Source organism: Leptodactylus fuscus, chromosome 11 (genome assembly GCF_031893055.1).
Source record: "Leptodactylus fuscus isolate aLepFus1 chromosome 11, aLepFus1.hap2, whole genome shotgun sequence".
Lineage (NCBI taxonomy): Eukaryota > Metazoa > Chordata > Amphibia > Anura > Leptodactylidae > Leptodactylus > Leptodactylus fuscus.
In genome coordinates, this window is record NC_134275.1 from 18,523,667 (window position 1) to 18,547,964 (window position 24,298).

The 24,298-nt window shown below is 44.5% G+C and overlaps 1 protein-coding gene across 2 annotated transcripts in view; it reads right to left on the minus strand.

Annotated features, from left to right (window-relative positions):
• LHX6 (LIM homeobox 6) overlaps positions 1–24,298 on the minus strand; it is a 117,365-nt gene that overhangs the window by 78,023 nt on the left and 15,044 nt on the right. For both annotated transcript variants that reach the window (XM_075259193.1, XM_075259191.1), the window contains one exon: positions 692–874. In XM_075259193.1, coding sequence (XP_075115294.1) covers positions 692–874 — 183 coding nt within the window. The remainder of the gene's footprint in view (positions 1–691; positions 875–24,298) is intronic.

The following is a 24,298-nucleotide window of genomic DNA, read 5'->3' on the forward strand; positions in this document are numbered from 1 at the left end:
ATAATAATAATGTACAGCACCATGGAATTAATATAATAATGTACAGCACCATGGAAGTAATATAATAATGTACAGCACCATGGAATGAATATAATAATGTACAACACCATGGAATGAATATAATAATGTACAAGCACCATGGAATGAATATAATAATGTACAAGCACCATGGAATGAATATAATAATGTACAAGCACCATGGAATGAATATAATAATGTACAGCATAATGGAATTAATGATGTTATATAAATAAACAATAATAATAATGACTATAATGGAGTCTGTCAGGTTTCTACCATTTTTATACTGAAACTGGCGGAGAGAAAAGTCCTCCGTGCAGAACTTTTCTCACCACTGATCTTCGGGGAATCTTTGGAGACTCCAATGGAGATGTGAGCCAAGCCTTCCAACAACAGCACCCTAACATTGCAGACGCACGCTTCCTTAGTGTCAGACATTGCACTTTTCTCAAACTAACAACAACCCTTTCCACCCAGCTTCATCACAGATCTCCGTAGGGACACAAGGACCTCCAACCTCTATCACATTCTGCTGTTATGGAACCACATTTCTCCCTTCCATTATGGATATTCCTATAGACACTCTTTCCGTGTTTATAAAAGAAGATATTTTATGATCAATGGCTCAGCTATGACATTATTAGAATTACAGTATGTAGAAAACCTTTACCTTAAGCAGGTATCTGTCTAAGATTTCCAAGCCGCAACTGGAACAGATGTTCTTCCCGTCTGATGGAACAGAAGAGGATGAGGAAGATGGTGGAGAGCACACGGATGGGGTTGATGGAGGGCTTGGGGAAGAGTGGTCTTCTTTCTCCAAATTACATGGTAGATTTTCATCATCTGACTGTGACTGAGGAAAAAGAAAGGTTTATTATTGATCCTGATCATATATATCAGCAGTATATAATATATAACCTCTTCTGCATACAAGTCATTGACACATCTACTCCATGCTACTTTTACATTTGATGCTGCCCCCATGCCATTACAGTCTGTGTGATCTACTGCACGGTGCTGGGATCGACCAAGTCACTTCTGTTATATTCTATGACTGAGCAAGTGTTAATATTTTTGTAAATTGACGAAATGCAAACTCAAGAAAAGAGAAATCCCATCAACGTTTGGTGTGACCTTTGACCTTTGCCTTCCATGAACTCTTCTAGGTACACTTGCATACAGTTTGTGAAGGAACTCTGTGGCGAGATTGCTCCTGCTATCTTGGAGAACTAAGCAGAGATCTTCTGGGGATGTAAGCTTGCTCCAATCCTTCTGGCTCTTCATGTCATCCCAGACAGACTGGATGATGTTGAGATCAGGGATCTGTCATATCATCACTTCCAGGACTCTTCCTCCAAAGGGCAAAGGTCACACCAAATATTGATGATATTCCAATTTCTCTTTTATTCATTTCATTATGTTAATGAACTATTCACACTTAACAGTATTTCCAGTATGTTTTTTTCCATGCCAGCCTAAAACTTTCGCACACTACTGAATGTGAACAGAGCCTAAATAATATATTGCTGGGATTCTTACAGCATGAGATGGGACAGCATATATAAACTCCATGCCAATGTTGTCTTTTGAACCCAGAATCCCAGTGCAGGACCCCCTCATGCATTTGAGGCCAGCGGGCGGTTGTAAGATCAGGGTATCCCAGAACTGAGCAGCAATTTTCTTAATTCAAATTGCACAAAGCTGGAAACACATGAACATGATGTCACAAAACAGGAATGAAGCTGCAATACTTTCTCTTGTAAAAGTTACTTACATTGCAGCTTCATTTTATTTTAATTTTTAATTCACTATATACAGTAATTGTACTGTATTGTGTTTGCATACTAGAGATGCCATGTGGCAGACGGGCACGTGACCCTACTGCCTGCAATGATAATGATAGGGCAGGAGTGCTCAATCTGACCAGAATCTCTGTAATCTAATTCTAGGACAGCCAGAAAGCAGTAAGAGACACGTCTACCCTGTCCTGGTCCTAAAGGAACACTAGTGAGGTCCTCTGAAGGAGTCATTGGCATACTGAAGGCAGGTTGACAACCATCAGTTGCTATAAAGAGGACCTTTCATGTCCTCATCAATGTGTGGTTTTATATACCGCTAAAAAATCAACTGCATTCAGTGCACTGCCAGCTTTCCCATTATGTGCCCCAGTGGTAGAGATATCAGTGCTGTTAATTTCGACACTGATGTCTCTCCCCTGTCAGAAAGGCAGGCTTTACAGTCTAGCATCGTCCCTGGGCTGTAAGAAATGCGCCAATCCCCCACCCCACCCCACGGCAGTTTTCTTCCATAAATTTGTACTGTCAGCGGGGACCTTCCTTACTGACCAGTGATGATGCTAGGCTGTAAGGCCTGCCTTTCTGACAGTGGGGAGGTATTGGTGTCGAAACTAATGCACCCCGGGCACATACAGAAAAATTCAACGTCGTATTTCTAGTGGTATACAATACCACACATCAATGAGGACATGAAAGTTCCTAATTAATGACATAATAATAACAATAATAATAAATGATGCTGTTTATTAGATTGGAATAAAATAGATTGGATTAGATTAGATTAGGATTAAATTACAAATACAGAAGAATTGGCCCTGATGCCTTTCTGTGCGGCCCTCAAAAGAAGAGACAACCACAACACAGAGTGCATCGATCCCATGTTCCTGTATGTTCACTAGTGTCAGGGCCCTATCACACCTGCCCCCGGTGTCCAGTTTGTGCATTTCGCTTGGTTTCTGTCGTCTGCCCCGGCGAAACTGGACAGGGGACGGAAACCCAGTGGTCAGTTTTCAAACCCATTCACTTGAATGAGTTTGCAAAGGTGACCACCCATGTGCGTCTTCTGCCTGTCCATGGGGAAAGTCCTGCATGTCCGACTTTGTGTCCGGCTAAATAAACGGTTTCCCTGTGGACAGACACACAGGCAGCATACATACATCAACCCACAAATACCACCACACCACCCCATAAATACCACACACACACACACTCAGATGGATGCACCCTACGCACATGGACAAACAGAGCACATGCGTACTCACACACAACTACCACACACATGGACACTTGCACTGCGCACACACATGGATCACATGCGCACATACACGCATACATATACACGGACCGCACACGTGTATGAACACACACATACATACCCATGGATCACACGCGTGCACACACCTACATGGACGCGCGCGCGCACACATGCATACATATACACTGATCACACACATGCATGCACACATGCATACATACATACGGATCACACACGTGTGCACACACACACACATACACGCACGCACTGAGAAAACACGTCTGGTATCCTTAGTGGCTGCTTGCACACTATAATATTTTTCACGGGCTTCTGGGCCATGGATTTGGCAGTTCCATAGACTTCTTTGTGCACAAAGACATAGAAGTCTATGGAGTTGTAGAATCCATGGCCCAGAGACCCGTGAAAAATCCTGTAGTGTGCAAGCAGCCTTACTGAGCAGCCATATTGGTCAGGTGAACTCTGCCTGATAGTAAGATCGTCATTATTGCTGACTATACAGGAGCGCTCATCACTGAAGCTGCTGAGGTAAAGTGAAAGCTGGGCTCTGATTGGTTGCTATGGGCAACTCCACAAGTCTGCCTGAGAGGCGTCTCCTTCACATCATAGTAATACTGTGTGATGGCCGCTCTGTATTACTATTCACCCTATTACATCTCTTATCAGTGTCAGGTGAATACTAACAGGTCACAATACTAAGGACTGGTTTTTAAAATGCCGCCCAAAAACGACAATGTATTGGGCAAGTTCATCCAAAAGCTAAGAGCGCAAAATTGTGTCAAAGAGCTGAAAATTTAAAGTGGAAAAAAAGATTTACTGTAGCCCTCTAAAAATGTAAATTTCAGAGTGATACTGAAAATTTTTCGTTAGCATAACCAACAATTTAAAGTATTTTTCGCGAGCGAAGCCGCGGGTATTCTAAGATAAGAGATAAGATGAGATAATCCTTTAATAGTCCCACAGTGGGGACATTTCAGTATGTTACAGCAGCCTAGTAATACAGATACAGGATAATACACAGTAATATATTACAGACGTAGACACACATATGCTGAGAAGAGAAGATATACTAGGAGTCCATAGCATCTAAGGAACAGAAGAAGGAAGGAAGGAAGGAAGTATTGTATAAAGCTACATGGTGACCGCTGCCTCCTGAATCAGCTCCGCTGCAGCATAGACTATATGTGATACAGCTGAAGCAGTGAGCCAGCTTTTCTTGCCTATGATACCATGAAGCAGGCCATGGACTTCAGATAACTAGGGTTGAGACGATCTTGACATTTCAGGATTTTCAATCATTTTCCAGCCGATCCCGATCAGGATCGTGAAATTTGCTCGATCGCCAATCGGGATCCAATCTTTCACGATCCCGATCGCTCAACCCTAGTTACTTTATGTTAATGGAGTAGGATTGAGCCAATCCCGATTGTGAAATTTGCTCTATCGCCGATCGGGATCCGATCTTTCCTGATCCCGATCGCTCAACCCTATAGATAACTTTGGGCCCAGCCCATGTTTGTCCACGTACACACTAAACCTGCATTCTTTACACAAAGGAAAGGATCAGGAAAAAATGTTAAAGGGGTTTCCTGGGCTAAAAATATTGATTACCTATCCTAAAGATTGTTTATTAATAGGGGTACACAGAGAATGGAGCAGGCAGCAGACAGCTCTGTTCTCTGTGTAGTGGCTGAAATGAATGGCAATGATCTGCACTACCAGGTCTGGCCATAGTACAGAGAACAGCGCTATCTGCTTCCTGCTCCATTCTCTGTGTATCAGCTGCTCAGAACAGATAATGAATGTGGTGCCAGCCAGATTCCCACAGATCTGACATCATGGACTTATATTTAGGATAGGTCATGAATATTTTTAACCCAGAAAACCCCAAGCTGTTTATACATATAAAGCCGAAAAGGAATGTGGGGAGATTTCAGCTCTGAAGCCGTGTGAACTATAAATGCAGTACCTTATGATAATACAGGTTGTAACTCTAAAAAAGATAAGTAACGCCATGAAGTTTCTCAACTTATAAAGTATCATTTATTGCACATGATTAGGAAACACATAATAGTTGACGATAAGCACAGAACACAAGCATTAGTGGAGACCATATTCTCTCCATATTGTCTCCATATTGTCACCATACTGTCTCCAGAGCCAAGTTAAACAAACAAAGATGACATGTGGCAGGGACTAGAGTTTCTCTCTCATCGTGTATCTGTTGTGTAACCCATTTCCGTCCCATCAAATTGTTAATAATACATTTAGTTCTCTGCTTTACCCAACATACATTCTACAATGGTGCCCATATGTGATTTCACTTTTCTTCTGCCTCTTAGGATTGCTATAATTGTACGTTGCTCATATAGAACGATTAGATTCCATAGCTCACTAGTATACCTACATCCTAATGGGAGGATGAGGAATAGGGTTGAGCCGATCTTGAGACTTCAGGATCGATTTTAAAATCCAATTTCCGATCATTTTCCATCCGATTGCAATCGTGAGATTTGATCGATCGCCGCTCGGAATCTGATCTTTTCTGATCCTGATTGCTCAACCCTAATGAGGAATATTATACTGTGTGGGGCCACTAAGGGGTAATTGTGATGTGCGGGGGGGGGGGGGGGCACTTAAGTGCAATATACTATCTGGAGGGTACAAGAGAGCATTATACTGTGTGGGGGTCATAAGGGGTGTTTATACTGTGTGGAGGCATTGAGGGGACCATCATATTGAGGGGACATTATACTATTTGGGGGCCACTATGTGCTTTATGCTGTTTAGAGGCATTAAAGGGACATTATACTGGCAGCATTACGCTGTGTGGGGGCATTATACTGTGGACGGGCGTATACTAAGGGGGCATTATGCTGTGTGGAGGGCACTTAGGAGATTTCGTCACTGTGTGTTACACAAAAAACTACATTTACTGTTTGGGTGTAAAAAGGGACTGGGTGAGATTGGGTAGGGTCAAAGTTCATGAGCAGGGTTAGAGGTAGGGCTTTGTCCCTCTTCCTGACCTTTGGTTGTCGGGAGGTATACAATACAGAGATTGCTACTGGAACCTACAGTAAAGGTCAGTGACGGAAGAGGTCATTTCAAAAGAAGGAGATTTTGGTTAATCCAGAAGTGCAGTGCAGGATTCCTAGCTTGGTATGGTCGGACACTTGAGGGGTGAGAACAAATGAAGAGCGCACAGAACGAGATGTCAGCAAATGGATACCCACCAAAGCAATATCCGAACCACTGGAGGAGACAAGAGTGAGACCTCTAGGCCCTAGCACAGAGTATTAATACAAGCATGCCACCAGAGTCTGAGCTATCCATGTAGCCAACCAGATCCCAAAGTGATCAGACACAATAAAGAGACTTGGATCCAACAGAGATATGGCAGACATTACAGCCAAGCAGCTTGGCATGGTCTCCATGATGGTCTACGAAGCTATGGAGATACCACAGAGTCATTTGAATATGTTTCCATTGTACTGCAGTTCCAGCATTATAAGGAAGACTGTTACTGTTAAGCGTGGTGCCTCTACTGTGTAGTTCCAGCTAGACACGGCTACTCTGTGTTATGTCTTGGGGAACTAGCGTCTTCATAAACGCATAGAAAGCATTGAAGGAGTTTTACAAGACTAGGGTTGAGTGATCAGGATCGGAAAAGATCGGATTCCGATCGGCGATCGTGTAAATTTCACGATCGCGATCGGAATTCCGATCCCGATCTTTTCCAGTGGGATTGAGGTCGGAGGTTATCTCAAGATCGGCTCAACCCTAGAAGTGACTTTTCCCATAGAGAAGCATTGACTAGGGTTGAGCGATCGGGATCGGAAAAGATCGGATTCCGATCGGCAATCGAGCAAATTTCACGATCGGGATTGGCTGGCAAATGATTGGAAATTGGATTTTAAAATCGATCCTGAAATCTCAAGATCAGCTCAACCCTATCCAAGACTCAATATTGATGGTCCTCCATATTGGATTGGTAGAGGTGTGGCGTATATCCGGACAGTATACGGAGCCAGAATCTGACAGTGACCATGTCACCCAGTTATCTCATCTCTGTGAATCCCTGACATCGCATTACATAAGAAAGTAGAAAAGTAGGCTGCTGTATAGAAAGCTGGGAATGATTCGGGTGAACAAGTCAAAGCTTTATTTGTATGTTTAACATTTGGAAATGTTGTTTATTGTCACATTATATAAGTAATGTGCAAATGGTGCACACATGTGGAGGAGGAAAGGTGCAGACCCTCAGGGCACCACACGAAGCGATTATCAGTGACAGGTCTTCAGGATCTCATTGCCGTGATTGACACTCCACTTACTTAAATGTGACAAACATAAGTACTTAGATAATCTCATGGCTAAATACAATGAGAATAAACAATCACAATAGTCGCTGACTGATAAATATTTTCTTTTATTATTATCTGCCATGATAAATTACCAAAACTAATTACATGAGAATTTTATGACTAACATGTCTGCTATGTAGCGAGGGATGATGAGATATTAGCGGAATAAGTTCTCATCTATTCTAACATTCGCTTTCCACCTTTTTCGTAATGGGGTAGATTGATTAAGACTGGCGTTTCGTATGCCGGCCTCAATAAAGGTCCATTCCTGATGTAGGAGGAGGCTCTGGCCTCTTACTAAACCAGACGTAAGTCCCTATGGAAGAATGGAAATCTGCGCCAGTCGGGATCTGGTTTGGATTTTCTGTATAACTCGCACCAGAAAACTGGCATGAGTTGTAATAAATATGGTAGACCGAGGCGTCCCCGCCCGGGCCAGCCCCGCTCTCCACTCGTATTTGCTTAAAGTGGCGAATGAGGCGCAGAATGGGAGCTGTGTCACTTCTTAGGCTCGATTGTTCCCATTGTCACACATCTACAGTAGAAAATTGGCTTAGATGCATTGATAAATTCTTTCCACTGTGTGAATACATCCTAAGAAATATCAATAAATAGATTCAAATCCGCAATACCCAACAGATCCTTACAATGTGTGCCGCCACATTGTGACTCCATGATGTATTACTTTTAGGCTAGAATACCCTTCATATATATCATGCAATAGGGAAGACAATTTTTTTCCCAGAATTCTCATGGTATCCATGACAAAAACAAAATCATAATTAGAGATACAGTAAGGTATATTGTGGGTGCATATGACACCCATATACCTGAATTATCATTCCCCTTAATATTACAGTAGATAGATACGAAGTGTGGCCTATGCCTGGCAGTAGATCTCAACCAGTCATTTAATGAAATAGCAGCATTTCTAGAATCCCTGTTTTACAAATACAATTATTCAACATATAAATGATGTAACTATACATTGCATCGCTTATTTATCAGCACCTTTTAGACCCCCATCTGCTCACAGGTCACATGAAAGCAAGCTTAAAAGGGTATTCCCTTCTCAAGGATCCTATGTATACTGCTAGCGTATGCATTGTCTTAAGTCTATTGCTTTAGCAATGCTGCTTTGTTTGCCTGCTATGTTAGATTATTCCTCCTATTGTTTACAGTGTTTCCTTGGTCCCTGTCCTGTGATAACAGGTCAGAGGGATGAGTCACTGTTCTCAGGGGGGCTGAGTTCTCTACCTTCTCTGTGGTCTAGTTTCTCAGTCTCATTTCCATTAATAATACATTAATAATAAATAATCTCTCATGGTAAAGCAATGTCTATATCTAGTGCTCCTCATAGTGACCTGTACATCAGTCAAAGCCAACCACCAGCTAGTTGAAGAATACATCACTATATTGCTGATCATACATGTAGCCTGACACTGTATATCATGTGTCATAGGTAAGTCAGCAGTGGTCATTGTTATATCAGTAAGGTGTCCAGTCTTCTTATCACTAAACCCACCCTAACCCAAACGTGCCAGCTGTCCAGAATTTGCCAGGGCAGTTCCTAATTTTCAAAAACTGAGAGTGGAATAGAGTAGCTGGGACACCCTTATTTTACCAACTAGGTATACTAACCCTTCCCTTTGGATTTGAGTGACAGCTCTAGTGGCTCTGCGTGATACCGTATGAGACTTACTTTAAGAAGAAATTGAAAGGGAGTGTGTCACCAAATATGGCTTATTTATTAAACCAAATTATGTGAAAGACATTTTTATAATTATTATTATTATTATTTAAAAAAAAAAAAAAATACTATATCCTGCTATTTGAACTCTAGCCACTAAGCCTAATAATAGACTGACACCTGCCAATTCTGTAAGGATTTTTATTGCATTAGTCACTAGAGATGAGCGAACAGTGTTCTATCGAACTCATGTTCGATCGGATATTAGGCTGTTCGGCATGTTCGAATCGAATCGAACACCGCGTGGTAAAGTGCGCCATTACTCGATTCCCCTCCCACCTTCCCTGGCGCCTTTTTTGCTCCAATAACAGCGCAGGGTAGGTGGGACAGGAACTACGACACCGGTGACGTTGAGAAAAGTAGGCAAAACCCATTGGCTGCCGAAAACATGTGACCTCTAATTTAAAAGAACAGCGCCGCCCAGGTTCGCGTCATTCTGAGCTTGCAATTCACCGAGGACGGAGGTTTCCGTCCAGCTAGCTAGGGCTTAGATTCTGGGTAGGCAGGGACAGGCTAGGATAGGAAGGAGAAGACAACCAACAGCTCTTATAAGAGCTAAATTCCAGGGAGAAGCTTGTCAGTGTAACGTGGCACTGACGGGCTCAATCGCCGCAACCCAGCTTTCCCAGGATCCTGAATGGAATACACTGTCAGTGTATTCCCGTATACCCGATATATACCCCGATACCCGTTCCAACGGTGTGCCCCCCCACCTTCACCCCAGAAATACCCTGCAAGTCCCCTAGCAATAGAATTGGGGCTATATACACCCACAATTTTTACTACTGGTATACAGTGCCATTGTCTGACTGGGAATTCAAAGAATATATTGGGAATACAAATACCCTCATTTCTTGCTACTGCCATATAGTGCCAGTGTCTGACTGGGAATTCAAAGAATATATTGGGGTTACGTGCACCCACAATTTTTACTACTGGTATACAGTGCCATTGTCTGACTGGGAATTCAAAGAATATATTGGGGTTATAAATACCCTCATTTCTTGCTACTGCCATATAGTGCCAGTTTCTGACTGGTAATTCAAAGAATATATTGGGGTTACGTGCACCCACAATTTTTACTACTGGTATACAGTGCCATTGTCTGACTGGGAATTCAAAGAATATATTGGGAATACAAATACCCTCATTTCTTGCTACTGCCATATAGTGCCAGTGTCTGACTGGGAAATCAAAGAATATATTGGGGTTACGTGCACCCACAATTTTTACTACTGGTATACAGTGCCATTGTCTGACTGGGAATTCAAAGAATATATTGGGAATACAAATACCCTCATTTCTTGCTACTGCCATATAGTGCCAGTGTCTGACTGGGAATTCAAAGAATATATTGGGGTTACGTGCACCCACAATTTTTACTACTGGTATACAGTGCCATTGTCTGACTGGGAATTCAAAGAATATATTGGGAATACAAATACCCTCATTTCTTGCTACTGCCATATAGTGCCAGTGTCTGACTGGGAATTCAAAGAATATATTGGGGTTACGTGCACCCACAATTTTTACTACTGGTATACAGTGCCATTGTCTGACTGGGAATTCAAAGAATATATTGGGGTTATAAATACCCTCATTTCTTGCTACTGCCATATAGTGCCAGTTTCTGACTGGTAATTCAAAGAATATATTGGGGTTACGTGCACCCACAATTTTTACTACTGGTATACAGTGCCATTGTCTGACTGGGAATTCAAAGAATATATTGGGAATACAAATACCCTCATTTCTTGCTACTGCCATATAGTGCCAGTGTCTGACTGGGAATTCAAAGAATATATTGGGGTTACGTGCACCCACAATTTTTACTACTGGTATACAGTGCCATTGTCTGACTGGGAATTCAAAGAATATATTGGGAATACAAATACCCTCATTTCTTGCTACTGCCATATAGTGCCAGTGTCTGACTGGGAAATCAAAGAATATATTGGGGTTACGTGCACCCACAATTTTTACTACTGGTATACAGTGCCATTGTCTGACTGGGAATTCAAAGAATATATTGGGAATACAAATACCCTCATTTCTTGCTACTGCCATATAGTGCCAGTGTCTGACTGGGAATTCAAAGAATATATTGGGGTTACGTGCACCCACAATTTTTACTACTGGTATACAGTGCCATTGTCTGACTGGGAATTCAAAGAATATATTGGGAATACAAATACCCTCATTTCTTGCTACTGCCATATAGTGCCAGTGTCTGACTGGGAATTCAAAGAATATATTGGGGTTACGTGCACCCACAATTTTTACTACTGGTATACAGTGCCATTGTCTGACTGGGAATTCAAAGAATATATTGGGAATACAAATACCCTCATTTCTTGCTACTGCCATATAGTGCCAGTGTCTGACTGGGAATTCAAAGAATATATTGGGGTTACGTGCACCCACAATTTTTACTACTGGTATACAGTGCCATTGTCTGACTGGGAATTCAAAGAATATATTGGGGTTATAAATACCCTCATTTCTTGCTACTGCCATATAGTGCCAGTTTCTGACTGGTAATTCAAAGAATATATTGGGGTTACGTGCACCCACAATTTTTACTACTGGTATACAGTGCCATTGTCTGACTGGGAATTCAAAGAATATATTGGGAATACAAATACCCTCATTTCTTGCTACTGCCATATAGTGCCAGTGTCTGACTGGGAATTCAAAGAATATATTGGGGTTACGTGCACCCACAATTTTTACTACTGGTATACAGTGCCATTGTCTGACTGGGAATTCAAAGAATATATTGGGGTTATAAATACCCTCATTTCTTGCTACTGCCATATAGTGCCAGTTTCTGACTGGTAATTCAAAGAATATATTGGGGTTACGTGCACCCACAATTTTTACTACTGGTATACAGTGCCAATTTCTAACTAGGAATTCAAAATGCGCAAGGCTCCCGGAAAGGGACGTGGACGAGGCCGTGGGCGAGGTCGGGGGAATGGTTCTGGGGAGCAAGGTAGCAGTGAAGCCACAGGGCGTCCCGTGCCTACTCCTGTGGGGCAGCAAGCATTGCGCCACTCCACAGTGCCAGGGTTGCTTGCCACATTAACTAAACTGCAGGGTACAAACCTTAGTAGGCCCGAGAACCAGGAACAGGTCTTGCAATGGCTGTCAGAGAACGCTTACAGCACATTGTCCAGCAGCAAGTCAGACTCTGCCTCCTCTCCTCCTATTACCCAACAGTCTTGTCTTCCTTCCTCCCAAAATTCCGAAGCTTTACAGAACAATAACCCAAACTGTCCCTGCTCCCCAGAGCTGTTCTCCGCTCCTTTCATTGTCCCTCAACCTGCCTCTCCACGTCACGATTCCACGAACCTAACAGAGGAGCATCTGTGTCCAGATGCTCAAACACTAGAGTCTCCTCCATCTCCGTTCGATTTGGTGGTGGATGACCAGCAACCCACCCTCATCGACGATGATGTGACGCAGTTGCCGTCAGGGCATCCAGTTGACCGGCGCATTGTGCGGGAGGAGGAGATGAGACAGGAGTTGGAAGAGGAAGTGGTGGATGATGAGGACACTGACCCGACCTGGACAGGGGGGATGTCAAGCGGGGAAAGTAGTGTGGATGTTGAGGCAGGTGCAGCACCAAAAAGGGTAGCTAGAGGCAGAGGCAGAGGTCAGCAGCTTAGGCGAAGCCAGGCCACACCCGGAATCTCCCAAGATGTTCCAGTTCGTACCCAGCCCCGAAAAACTCCCACCTCGAGGGCACGTTTCTCGAAGGTGTGGAGTTTTTTCAAGGAATGCGCCGAGGACAGATATAGTGTTGTCTGCACAATTTGCCTCTCGAAATTGATTAGGGGCTCTGAGAAGAGCAACCTGTCCACCACTTCAATGCGCCGTCATTTGGAATCCAAGCACAGGAATCAGTGGCAGGCAGCAACGGCAGGACAAAGGCCGCCTGCCGTTCACGCCACTGCCACTGCCTCTGCCACTGCCTCTGCCTCTGCCACTGCCACTGCTGACTGTGCTGGCGATGCACTCCAGAGGACGAGCCAGGACACCACTTCATCTGCCTCCGCCACTTTGTTGACTTCTACCTCATCCTCCCCTGGTCCTGTCTTATCTCCTTCTCCTGCACCATCAAAGGCACCATCAGGCGTTTCTTTACAACAACCCACCATCTCTCAGACATTGGAGCGGCGGCAGAAATACACTGCTAACCACCCACACGCGCAAGCCTTGAACGCCAACATCGCTAAACTGCTGGCCCAGGAGATGTTGGCGTTCCGGCTTGTTGAAACTCCCGCCTTCCTGGACCTGATGGCAACTGCGGCACCTCGCTATGCCGTCCCTAGCCGTCACTACTTCTCCCGGTGTGCCGTCCCCGCCTTGCACCAGCACGTGTCACTCAACATCAGGCGGGCCCTTAGTTCCGCGCTTTGCACAAAGGTCCACTTGACCACCGACGCGTGGACAAGTGCATGCGGACAGGGACGCTACATTTCACTGACGGCACACTGGGTGAATGTAGTTGAGGCTGGGACTGCTTCCCAAACTGGCCCGGTGTACCTCGTCTCCCCGCCTAACATTCCTGGCAGGGACACGAGAAGAACACCCCCCTCCTCCTCCTCCTCTACCGCCTCCTCCTCCGCCACCGCCTCCTCCTCTGCCACCGCCTCCTCCTCCGCTGTTAGATTGACCCCAGCTACGAGTTGGAAACGTTGCAGCACTGGCGTTGGTAGACGTCAGCAGGCTGTGCTGAAGCTGATCAGCTTGGGGGACAGACAGCACACTGCCTCCGAGGTGAGGGATGCCTTCCTCGATGAGACGGCAATATGGTTTGAGCCGCTGCACCTGGGCCCAGGCATGGTCGTTTGTGATAACGGCCGGAACCTGGTAGCAGCTCTGGAGCTTGCCGGACTCCAACATGTTCCATGCCTGGCCCACGTCTTCAACCTAGTGGTGCAACGTTTCCTAAAGAGCTACCCCAATGTTCCAGAGCTACTGGTGAAAGTGCGACGCATGTGCGCCCACTTTCGCAAGTCGACAGTAGCCGCTGCTAGCTTAAAATCTCTCCAGCAACGCCTGCATGTGCCACAACACCGGCTTTTGTGCGACGTCCCCACACGCTGGAACTCAACGTTTCAGATGTTGAATAGAGTGGTTGAGCAGCAGAGACCTTTGATGGAATACCAGCTACAAAACCCTAGGGTGCCACAAAGTCAGCTGCCTCAGTTTCACATCCATGAGTGGCCATGGATGAGAGACCTTTGTGACATCCTACGGGTCTTTGAGGATGCGATGGTGAGCCTTACAATCCCGCTCTTGTGTGTTCTGAGAAAATCCCTGATTGACATCAGGGATAACTCAGATCACACAGAGGAGTTAGGGATAGCATCCGATCCGTCACAGCTGGAGAGTAGGTCCACACATCTGTCCGCTTCACTGCGTTTAATGGAGGAGGAGGAGGAGGAGGAGGAGGAAGAAGAGTTGTCCGATGATGTGATGGTGATACAGGAGGCTTCCGGGCAACTTCGAATCGTCCCATTGTTGCAGCGCGGATGGGTAGACATGGAGGATGAGGAGGAAATGGAGATTGAACTTTCCGGTGGGGCCAGAGGAGTCATGCCAACTAACACTGTGGCAGACATGGCTGAGTTCATGTTGGGGTGCTTTACAACCGACAAGCGTATTGTCAAAATCATGGAGGACAACCAGTACTGGATCTTTGCTATCCTTGACCCCCGGTATAAAAACAACATCTCGTCTTTTATTCCGGTAGAGGGGAGGGCCAATCGCATCAATGCTTGCCACAGGCAATTGGTGCAGAATATGATGGAGATGTTTCCAGCATGTGACGTTGGCGGCAGGGAGGGCAGTTCCTCCAGTAGGCAACCAAGTTCTCACCGGTCCACACAAACGAGGGGCACACTGTCTAAGGTCTGGGACACCTTGATGGCACCCCCTCGCCAAAGTGCCGCCACGGAGGGTCCTAGTGTCACCAGGCGTGAGAAGTATAGGCGCATGTTGCGGGAATACCTTTCCGACCACAGCCCTGTCCTCTCCGACCCCTCTGCGCCCTACACGTATTGGGTGTCGAAGTTGGACCTGTGGCTTGAACTTGCCCTATATGCCTTGGAGGTGCTGTCCTGTCCTGCCGCCAGCGTCCTATCTGAGAGGGTGTTCAGTGCAGCCGGTGGCATCATCACTGACAAGCGCACCCGTCTGTCAGCTGAGAGTGCCGACCGGCTCACTTTGATAAAAATGAACCACCACTGGATAGAGCCTTCATTTTTGTGCCCACCTGTGTAAAGCACCCCAACATGAAACTCCATGTCTGTACTCAACCTCTCCAATTCCTCCGCATCCTCATACTCATCCACCATAAGCGTTGCACAATTCTGCTAATACTAGGCTCCCTCCAACATGATTTCCCCCAACTCTGCTGGTTAGAGGCTCCCTCCACCCTGATTTCCACCAACTCTGCTGGTTAGAGGCTCCCTCCACCCTGCTTTCCCACAACTCTGCTGGTTAGAGGCTCCCTCCACCATGAATTTGCCCAAACTGGGCTGGTTAGAGGCTCCCTCCACCATGAATTGGTCCAAACTGGGTTTTTTAGAGGCTCCCTCCACCATGAATTGGTCCAAACTGGGGTTTTTAGAGGCTCCCTCCACCATGAATTGGTCCAAACTGGGCTGGTTAGAGGCTCCCTCCACCATTAATTGGTCCAAACTGGGCTGGTTAGAGGCTCCCTCCACCATTAATTGGTCCAAACTGGGCTGGTTAGAGGCTCCCTCCACCATGAATTTGCCCAAACTGGGCTGTTTAGAGGCTCCCTCCACCATGAATTGGTCCAAACTGGGTTTTTTAGAGGCTCCCTCCACCATGAATTGGTCCAAACTGGGCTGTTTAGAGGCTCCCTCCACCATGAATTTGCCCAAACTGGGCTGTTTAGCGGCTCCCTCCACCATTAATTGGTCCAAACTGGGCTGGTTAGAGGCTCCCTCCACCATTAATTGGTCCAAACTGGGCTGGTTAGAGGCTCCCTCCACCATTAATTGGTCCAAACTGGGCTGGTTAGAGGCTCCCTCCACCATTAATTGGTCCAAACTGGGCTGGTTAGAGGCTCCCTCCACCATGAATTTGCCCAAACTGGGCTGTTTAGAGGCTCCCTCCACCATGAATTGGTCCAAACTGGGTTTTTTAGAGGCTCCCTCCACCATGAATTGGTCCAAACTGGGCTGTTTAGAGGCTCCCTCCACCATGAATTTGCCCAAACTGGGCTGTTTAGCGGCTCCCTCCACCATTAATTGGTCCAAACTGGGCTGGTTAGAGGCTCCCTCCACCATGAATTTGCCCAAACTGGGCTGTTTAGAGGCTCCCTCCACCATGAATTTGCCCAAACTGGGCTGGTTAGAGGCTCCCTCCACCATGAATTGGTCCAAACTGGGGTTTTTAGAGGCTCCCTCCACCATGAATTGGTCCAAACTGGGGTGGTTAGAGGCTCCCTCCACCATTAATTGGTCCAAACTGGGCTGGTTAGAGGCTCCCTCCACCATTAATTGGTCCAAACTGGGCTGGTTAGAGGCTCCCTCCACCATTAATTGGTCCAAACTGGGCTGGTTAGAGGCTCCCTCCACCATGAATTTGCCCAAACTGGGCTGTTTAGAGGCTCCCTCCACCATGAATTGGTCCAAACTGGGTTTTTTAGAGGCTCCCTCCACCATGAATTGGTCCAAACTGGGCTGTTTAGAGGCTCCCTCCACCATGAATTTGCCCAAACTGGGATGTTTAGCGGCTCCCTCCACCATTAATTGGTCCAAACTGGGCTGGTTAGAGGCTCCCTCCACCATGAATTTGCCCAAACTGGGCTGTTTAGAGGCTCCCTCCACCATGAATTTGCCCAAACTGGGCTGGTTAGAGGCTCCCTCCACCATGAATTGGTCCAAACTGGGGTTTTTAGAGGCTCCCTCCACCATGAATTGGTCCAAACTTGGCTGTTTAGAGGCTCCCTCCACCATGAATTTGCCCAAACTCTGCTGGTTAGAGGCTCAATCCACCCTGATTTTTAAAACAAATGTTGGTGCCAACCTCAACTTACTACAAGGGCCAAATTCACTGCTGGTGACAAGCTCTCCTCACTGCAAGTGCCAAATACACATGTTTCAAGGTGTTTTCCTACTGTCAGAGATGTGGTATTGAGTGTGTAAAGTGTGTAGTTGTTAGGCTGTGATGTTGGGGTAATAGAGGGTCTTTGGTGTGTTAGATGCCCCCAGACATGCTTCCCCTGCTGTCCCAGTGTCATTCCAGAGGTGTTGGCATCATTTCCTGGGGTGTCATAGTGGACTTGGTGACCCTCCAGACACGGATTTGGGTTTCCCCCTTAACGAGTATCTGTTCCCCATAGACTATAATGGGGTTCGAAACCCATTCGAACACACGAACATTGAGCGGCTGTTCGAATCGAATTTCGAACCTCGAACATTTTAGTGTTCGCTCATCTCTATTAGTCACCTAATTTATATAAAAAGACAGACAGGATCACAATAGATCACACTGATAACACCCATCATGGTGGACATGAGACACATCATTGCATCCACTGCTGACAATAGATGATGTCACAGCTTATCTACTGTACAGAAAATAGAATAAAAAATGTAGAATCAGAGAATAAAAAACTATTAAAATAGAATGTCACTATCTAGTTTTAAGAAATAATTTGGCCATTGATTCCTTTTATGATGATACTTTGAGCCAAAGCCAAGTGGACACTTCTCCCTTCTGCTACATACACTTCTTGGTTTGGTGAAACAAAAAACAGCTTTTCTGCAATATGGGGCTCCACGTTGCAGAAAAGCTGCTTATTTTGTTGCAGATTTTGCTGCATTTATTTTTAGCCAAACCCAGTAGTGCCTACAGAAGGAATTAGAAATATCGAGAAAGTTCTTATACGTCTTCCTTCAACAGCAAAAAAGAAGCCTTAGGCTGGGGTCCCACATGGTGTAAACATCTCAGCAAAAAACACAGCGATTTACTGCCACTGCAAAGTCAACGGGACTCTAGACTATTGAAGGTTGGGTCCGTCACCTGGTACTGATGCTAGGTTCACACTAGTGTTGGCCTATCCATTGTTCTGGTCCATCGGATGAACTGGAAGAATGGATAGGTGGATTGCTGCAACAGCGGTCACATACAAAGCCCATCAGAACCCATTAATTATAATGACATCTGTTGGGCGTCCGCTATTTTAGACTAAAACTGACAGACAAATAAGACTAGCACTGTAATTGGTACAGGACAATATGTCACTGGGAGACAGATAACTATATTGTTAGGAGTTCATCTACCTGAATAAGGGTAAGTTCACACAGAGTTTTTTGGATCAGAACCTGAGGCAGAGGCCGCCTCAGGTTCCGATCCAAAAACCGGGAAGCCGCGACTGAAAGCTGGTGCACTGAACCGGCATCCAGCCGCGCACTCTGCTCCGAATTAGGTTCAATGAATGGACCTAGTCCGAAGGGAGTGTCTTCAGCCTGAATCGCGAGGCGAATCAGCATGAAGAATGAGCATCTCGCTTCTTTTTTTCCGGGAGCCGAAAGAAACGGCTCCTTTAAAAAAGACCTGAGCGACTCCCATTGATTTCAATGGGAGCCGTCTTTTTGGTCAGGGTTTTGAGGCGGATACGGCCTCAAAACCCTGACCAAAAAACTGCATGTGAACTTACCCTAAAGCCCCGTTCCCACAGAGTAACGCACCGCTCATTTAGACACGTAAACACGTGTCAGAGCGTGGCGCTTCAAAAACAGATTCCCATTGACTTCAATGGGTGCTGGTATTACGCTCGCTACACATTGAAATCAATGGGTTATAAAGCCTCCCATTAATTTCAATGTGTATCACACAAGTAAGGGGGCGTTCACACTATCGTCAGTATCCGACAGCTAGTGTCCACGTCTAATGTCCGTGCAAAATCTTGTGCGGACATTAGCAGCGGACACTAGCTGTGTCCGTGACATTTTGCATTGATTTACATGGACATTGGGTGCGTTGTTTTACTGTCCGTGGGTGTCCTTAAGTGTCCGTTCCCAAATATATTCGACTTTTCAAGCGGACAACAAAACCCGACATGTAGGTTTTTACTGCTTTATCATTACCAACTCATACAGAAACCTATGAATCAAAATATCACAGCATTATATAACTAGTATAACCCTATGATATGGTGCCATATAGAGGCGCTATTGAGCCCAGTAGTACGAAGAAGTATGAGAATTGTGCGCCGCCATATACCTGTACACGGCCATGAGCAGGAGACCTAAGGGGGCCTATGAGGGTTGTAAATTCAGTGAAACAATCCAATACAAGCCCATGGCAAAATTCATGTAAGGGAGCATTCACACGGCGTAACGTCCCGCGAGATTTGGCACGTGTACGCCGCGTGACCCTTTGCGTGCCGTACACGCTCCCATTCATTTCAATGGGAGCGGGGAGCGTATGCGCCGCGCTAGTTTGCGGCCGTGCATTTATTCATGGGAGCGTGTACGGCACGCAAAGGGTCACGCGGCGTACACGTGCCAAATCTCGCGGGACGTTACGCCGTGTGAATGCTCCCTAAGTAACATAAGTAACACGCAGTTGATTGTGAAATCCATGGTAGAAACATAATATGGCATGTTATGGATTTGGAATACGCACCACAGGACATTCTAGCCAACCTTATTTCACAGCCTGTAGATCAGATATGACATGTTGTGACATTATTCTGTGTGGATGGAATTTGTTTCAGTCCCATCCAAGGGAGTAGCTATAGGGGATGCAATGGTAACAGTTAATACTGAGTTCTCGACCCTCAATATAATATATACCAGCGTTCTAAATTGAACACGGTTGATACAGACTTTGCACAGGCTATAGCTTTATTTGGTATTTTGTAAATGTAAAAAAAAAACAAATACAAATAATAACAAAAAATGACAAAATTAAATGTAAAATAAATAAATTAAAATATATAAAAATAAATATAAAATATGACGATAACTAAATCTACGTAATATCCATCACAAAGGGAAATAAATGCTGTGGATGAATAAATTGCGCTGAGAAATTTGGATATTATCTGAATGAATCCTGAATGTGAGAAGCATCACGTGGAAGATGTGAGCAGAGTTCAGCTAACAAGTTGCTGGTGGAATGAATACACTTAATAGCCCGTCAGTGGCGGCAGATGGAATTGAAGAAATCCAGGGTTTGCCAAAACTAATTCCCATTCTAAACCGTCAATATCAACAGCACCTGCAAGCACTCGAAGATTGCCCCTGCTGGTCACCCGCATTCATGACAATTGGACCGTTTTACATGCTCAAGCTGCACTGAATGCGGTTAGATCACTACAGTGGCATGATATTATGAAGAGGAAGAAGAAGCTCTAATGTCACAACTTTATCACCTGCTTTTTTTCTTTTTTAGGGAGGGGGGACAGAATAAATCAAACTTTGTTTAATATTACCGGTAAACTCATTATTCAGTAATAAATCAGAAATAGCAAAAATATACTATATATATATATATATATATATATATATATATATATATATATACACAGTATATATATATATATATATATATATATATATATATATATATTTAGCATGCAATGGAAAAAAATCTGAAAATCTGTTTCTTGTACTGAAACAATAGGTCATGTAATCTGTTAGGGAGATCTATATCAAGAGAATCTGTCTCCATAAAGGACAATAATAACACGTTCAGTCAAAAGATGTAGCTTCCAAATATATACATTTTATATTTCTACTCGCCAGTGTTCCCTGCAACAGTCCATGAACTGTCCAATCGGTACATGATAATATAGCACAATATCCACCCAGTCTGCCAGCCTGCATCCAGTATAAGAATAGGCAGGGATGGCTTGAGTAATTTGCATACCCTGTACTCCTAATGCTAGGTTCACACTAGCGTTCTCCTGGCCGTTCTGTGGTTTCCGTCTTCTGCATGCCAGAAGACGGAAACCACAGACCAGGTCCGGCCGTGCGCGGCGGTGAGCGTTTTAGGCTCTCCGCCGCGAAACCGGATTTTTTTTATCCGGACACAGAGTACTGCATGTCCGACTCTGTGTCCGGATTATAAAACCCGGTTTCGCGGCGGAGAGCATAAAACGCTCACCGCCGCTCACGGCCGGACATCTCTCTCACCCATTCAAATGAATGGGTGAGAGAGACTCCTGCAGGTTTCCGTATCCTGCTTCTGTTTTAGGCAGGAAACGGAAACCTCAAGTACGGAGTTCACAACGCTGATGTGAACGAGCCGTAAGGGTAAGTTCACACAGGGTTTTTTTGGCCTCTGCCTCAGGTTCCAGACCAAAAATCGGGCAGCCGCAACTGAAAGCCGGTACACTGCACCAGCATCCAGCCGTGTTTGTGTGGATTTCCCCCGTGTTTGTTCCCCCCCGTGTTTACGTGGATTTCCTCCCATTCTACAAAGACATACTGATAGGAAAAACAATGTACATTGTAATCTCTATATGGGGCTCATAATCTACATTTAAAAAAAAAAAAAAATTCTCTTTAACCATATAGTAACCTAATGCACATCCCTGTACAGGGTAGAGGGGACACTATTGTACTGAGGTTCTCCTGAATCTTAGAGGAGAACAATGTATCATGTGTTATACTCTCTTTGAAGCATTGTCTGTAAGGGAGAATATTGTATAGCACACATACAGAGATTCCATATTGCAATGACTCCTTATTATTACAGGTGCAGGAATTACAGGAATGTGACACCAGAAAAGTTTTGATTTAGATCATATTTGTTTCATTATTTTTTAAATTATGTCTGTTATTAGTTATTTTTTAAAGAAATAATAAAAATCCTGCAGTTCTGACTCTGACCACTAAGACACATAATATGCTGAGATTTCCTTTTTTTGGTAGGAGATTTCTTTGCAGCAGCCCCCTTACTTCTCATCACATTGGTGATCCCAGATATCATCTATCACAGAATCCACCAGCCACAATAGATTTCACAATTTATGTACATCCATCTCTGGATAATAACCTCTGCAGAGGTCACAGAGCATGGCTAGGAAACTCTCTCATAGAAATCAATAGAGTTTGACCCAGACCACTGTGTCTATGGCCCATGGTCCATCTCCAAGAAACAGGAGGTCAAATATTGTTTTAGGCTTAGTAGCAAGAGTTGGAAATGCAAGATTTGTATTATTTATTTTAAATGTAGATAATAAGATCATTATACGCAACATCATCAACAATTATTTAATGTAGAACCATTATTTAAACAATAAGTCACTCTCTGGCAACACATTCCCTTTAAGAAAGGGCATACCCTCTGCCAACAGCGCTGGAGAAGAAGAATACAATCATTGAGTCAATCATCTTGGAAAGTCACACTGTTTACTGGCATAGACTTTCCTATGGCCGCCCAGTTGGAAGTTCAGTCATCAGTCAAAGGGTGAAAGAAATTGGTCTGTAAATCTGGCTTGTATAGTTGTTTGTGCTTTGCATATTGTATTGTGTATTGTATGATGTGTATTAGATAATGTGTATTGTATGATGTGTATTGTGTATTGGATGATGTGTATTGTGTATTTTATGATGCGTATTGTGTATTTGATGATGGGTATTGTATGATGTGTATTGTATGATGTGAATTATGTATTATATGATGTGTATTGGATGATGTATATTGTATGATGTGTATTGTATGATGTGTATTGTGTATTGGATGATGTGTATTGTGTATTGGATGATGTGTATTGTATATTTGATGATGGGTATTGGATGATGTGTATTGGATGATGTGTATTGGATGATGTGTATTGTGTATTGGATAATTTATGTTGTGTATTGGGTGATGTGTATTGGATGATGTGTATTCTGTATTGTATGATGTGTATTGTGTATTGGATGATGTGTATTGTGTATTTGATGATGGGTATTGTGTATTGGATGATGGGTATTAGATGATGTGTATTGTGTATTGGATGATGTGTATTGTGTATTGTATGATGTGTATTGTATGATGTGTATTGTGTATTGGATAATGTATGATGTGTATTGTATGATGTGTATTGTGTATTGTATGATGGGTATTGTGTATAGGATGATGTGTATTGTGTATTGGATGATGTGTACTGTACTGTTTATTGCTGTGTATATGATGTGCAAAAATGGCAGCGGGATTTTTCTAGCCATGATCTAGGTATACTACAACTTGATGCCTAAGGCCAGGTTCACACAGGGTTTTTTGGGTCTGATTTTGACAAATCACTTCAATGGGAGACGGCTATTTCCTTTTTCCGTGAGCAGTTTTTTCCCACTCGCAGAAAAAAGAAGCGAGCTGCCCTTTCTTCAGGCGGATTCCACGGCTGATTCAGCCACAGACGTCAGCCTCGCGACCCTCCTTTCCGACTAGACCCATTCATTTGGGCTACTAAGGAGCAGAATGCTGCGACTGGATGCCGATACACTATATACACTGCACTGGCATCCAGTCGTGGCTAGCCGATTTTTGGACTCTGAGGCAGCCTCCGCCTCAAAATCCGGTCCAAAAAACTCCCGTATGAACTTACCCTCATAGTCACACCGGGTGGTAAAGGTCTCACAGGGAAGGTTATCCCATGCCTCGTGCCTTTGGGTCTTCAGTCCAAATCTCCATTGTGAGTGTTGTGTCTACGTGTTGCGATCTCAGAATTGAACCTGACTGTATCTAAAGACAATTATGAGACGAAGGACCCCTAGACCACAAACCCCTGTAGGAAGCGGGTAAACTCCATGTCTTCCCTTGAGACCGTTACTCGCACGCTGAGAACGGTTGCTGAACATTCAGAGGTGAACCGCTGTTATTGATACTTGGCCGAAACTGAGCAACTTGTGTTACTCCTATGTGGCTGAACAGGAACTCGGCAGGGAGGTTGTTCCAAACATCTTGGAGAAGTAAGCACAGATCTGTGGATGTAGGCTTGCTCCAATCCTTCTGGCTCTTCCTGTAATCCCAGACAGACTGGATGATGTGGAGATCAGGACCATATCATCACTCCCAGGACTCCTCCTCCAAGGGGCTCTTACACCCA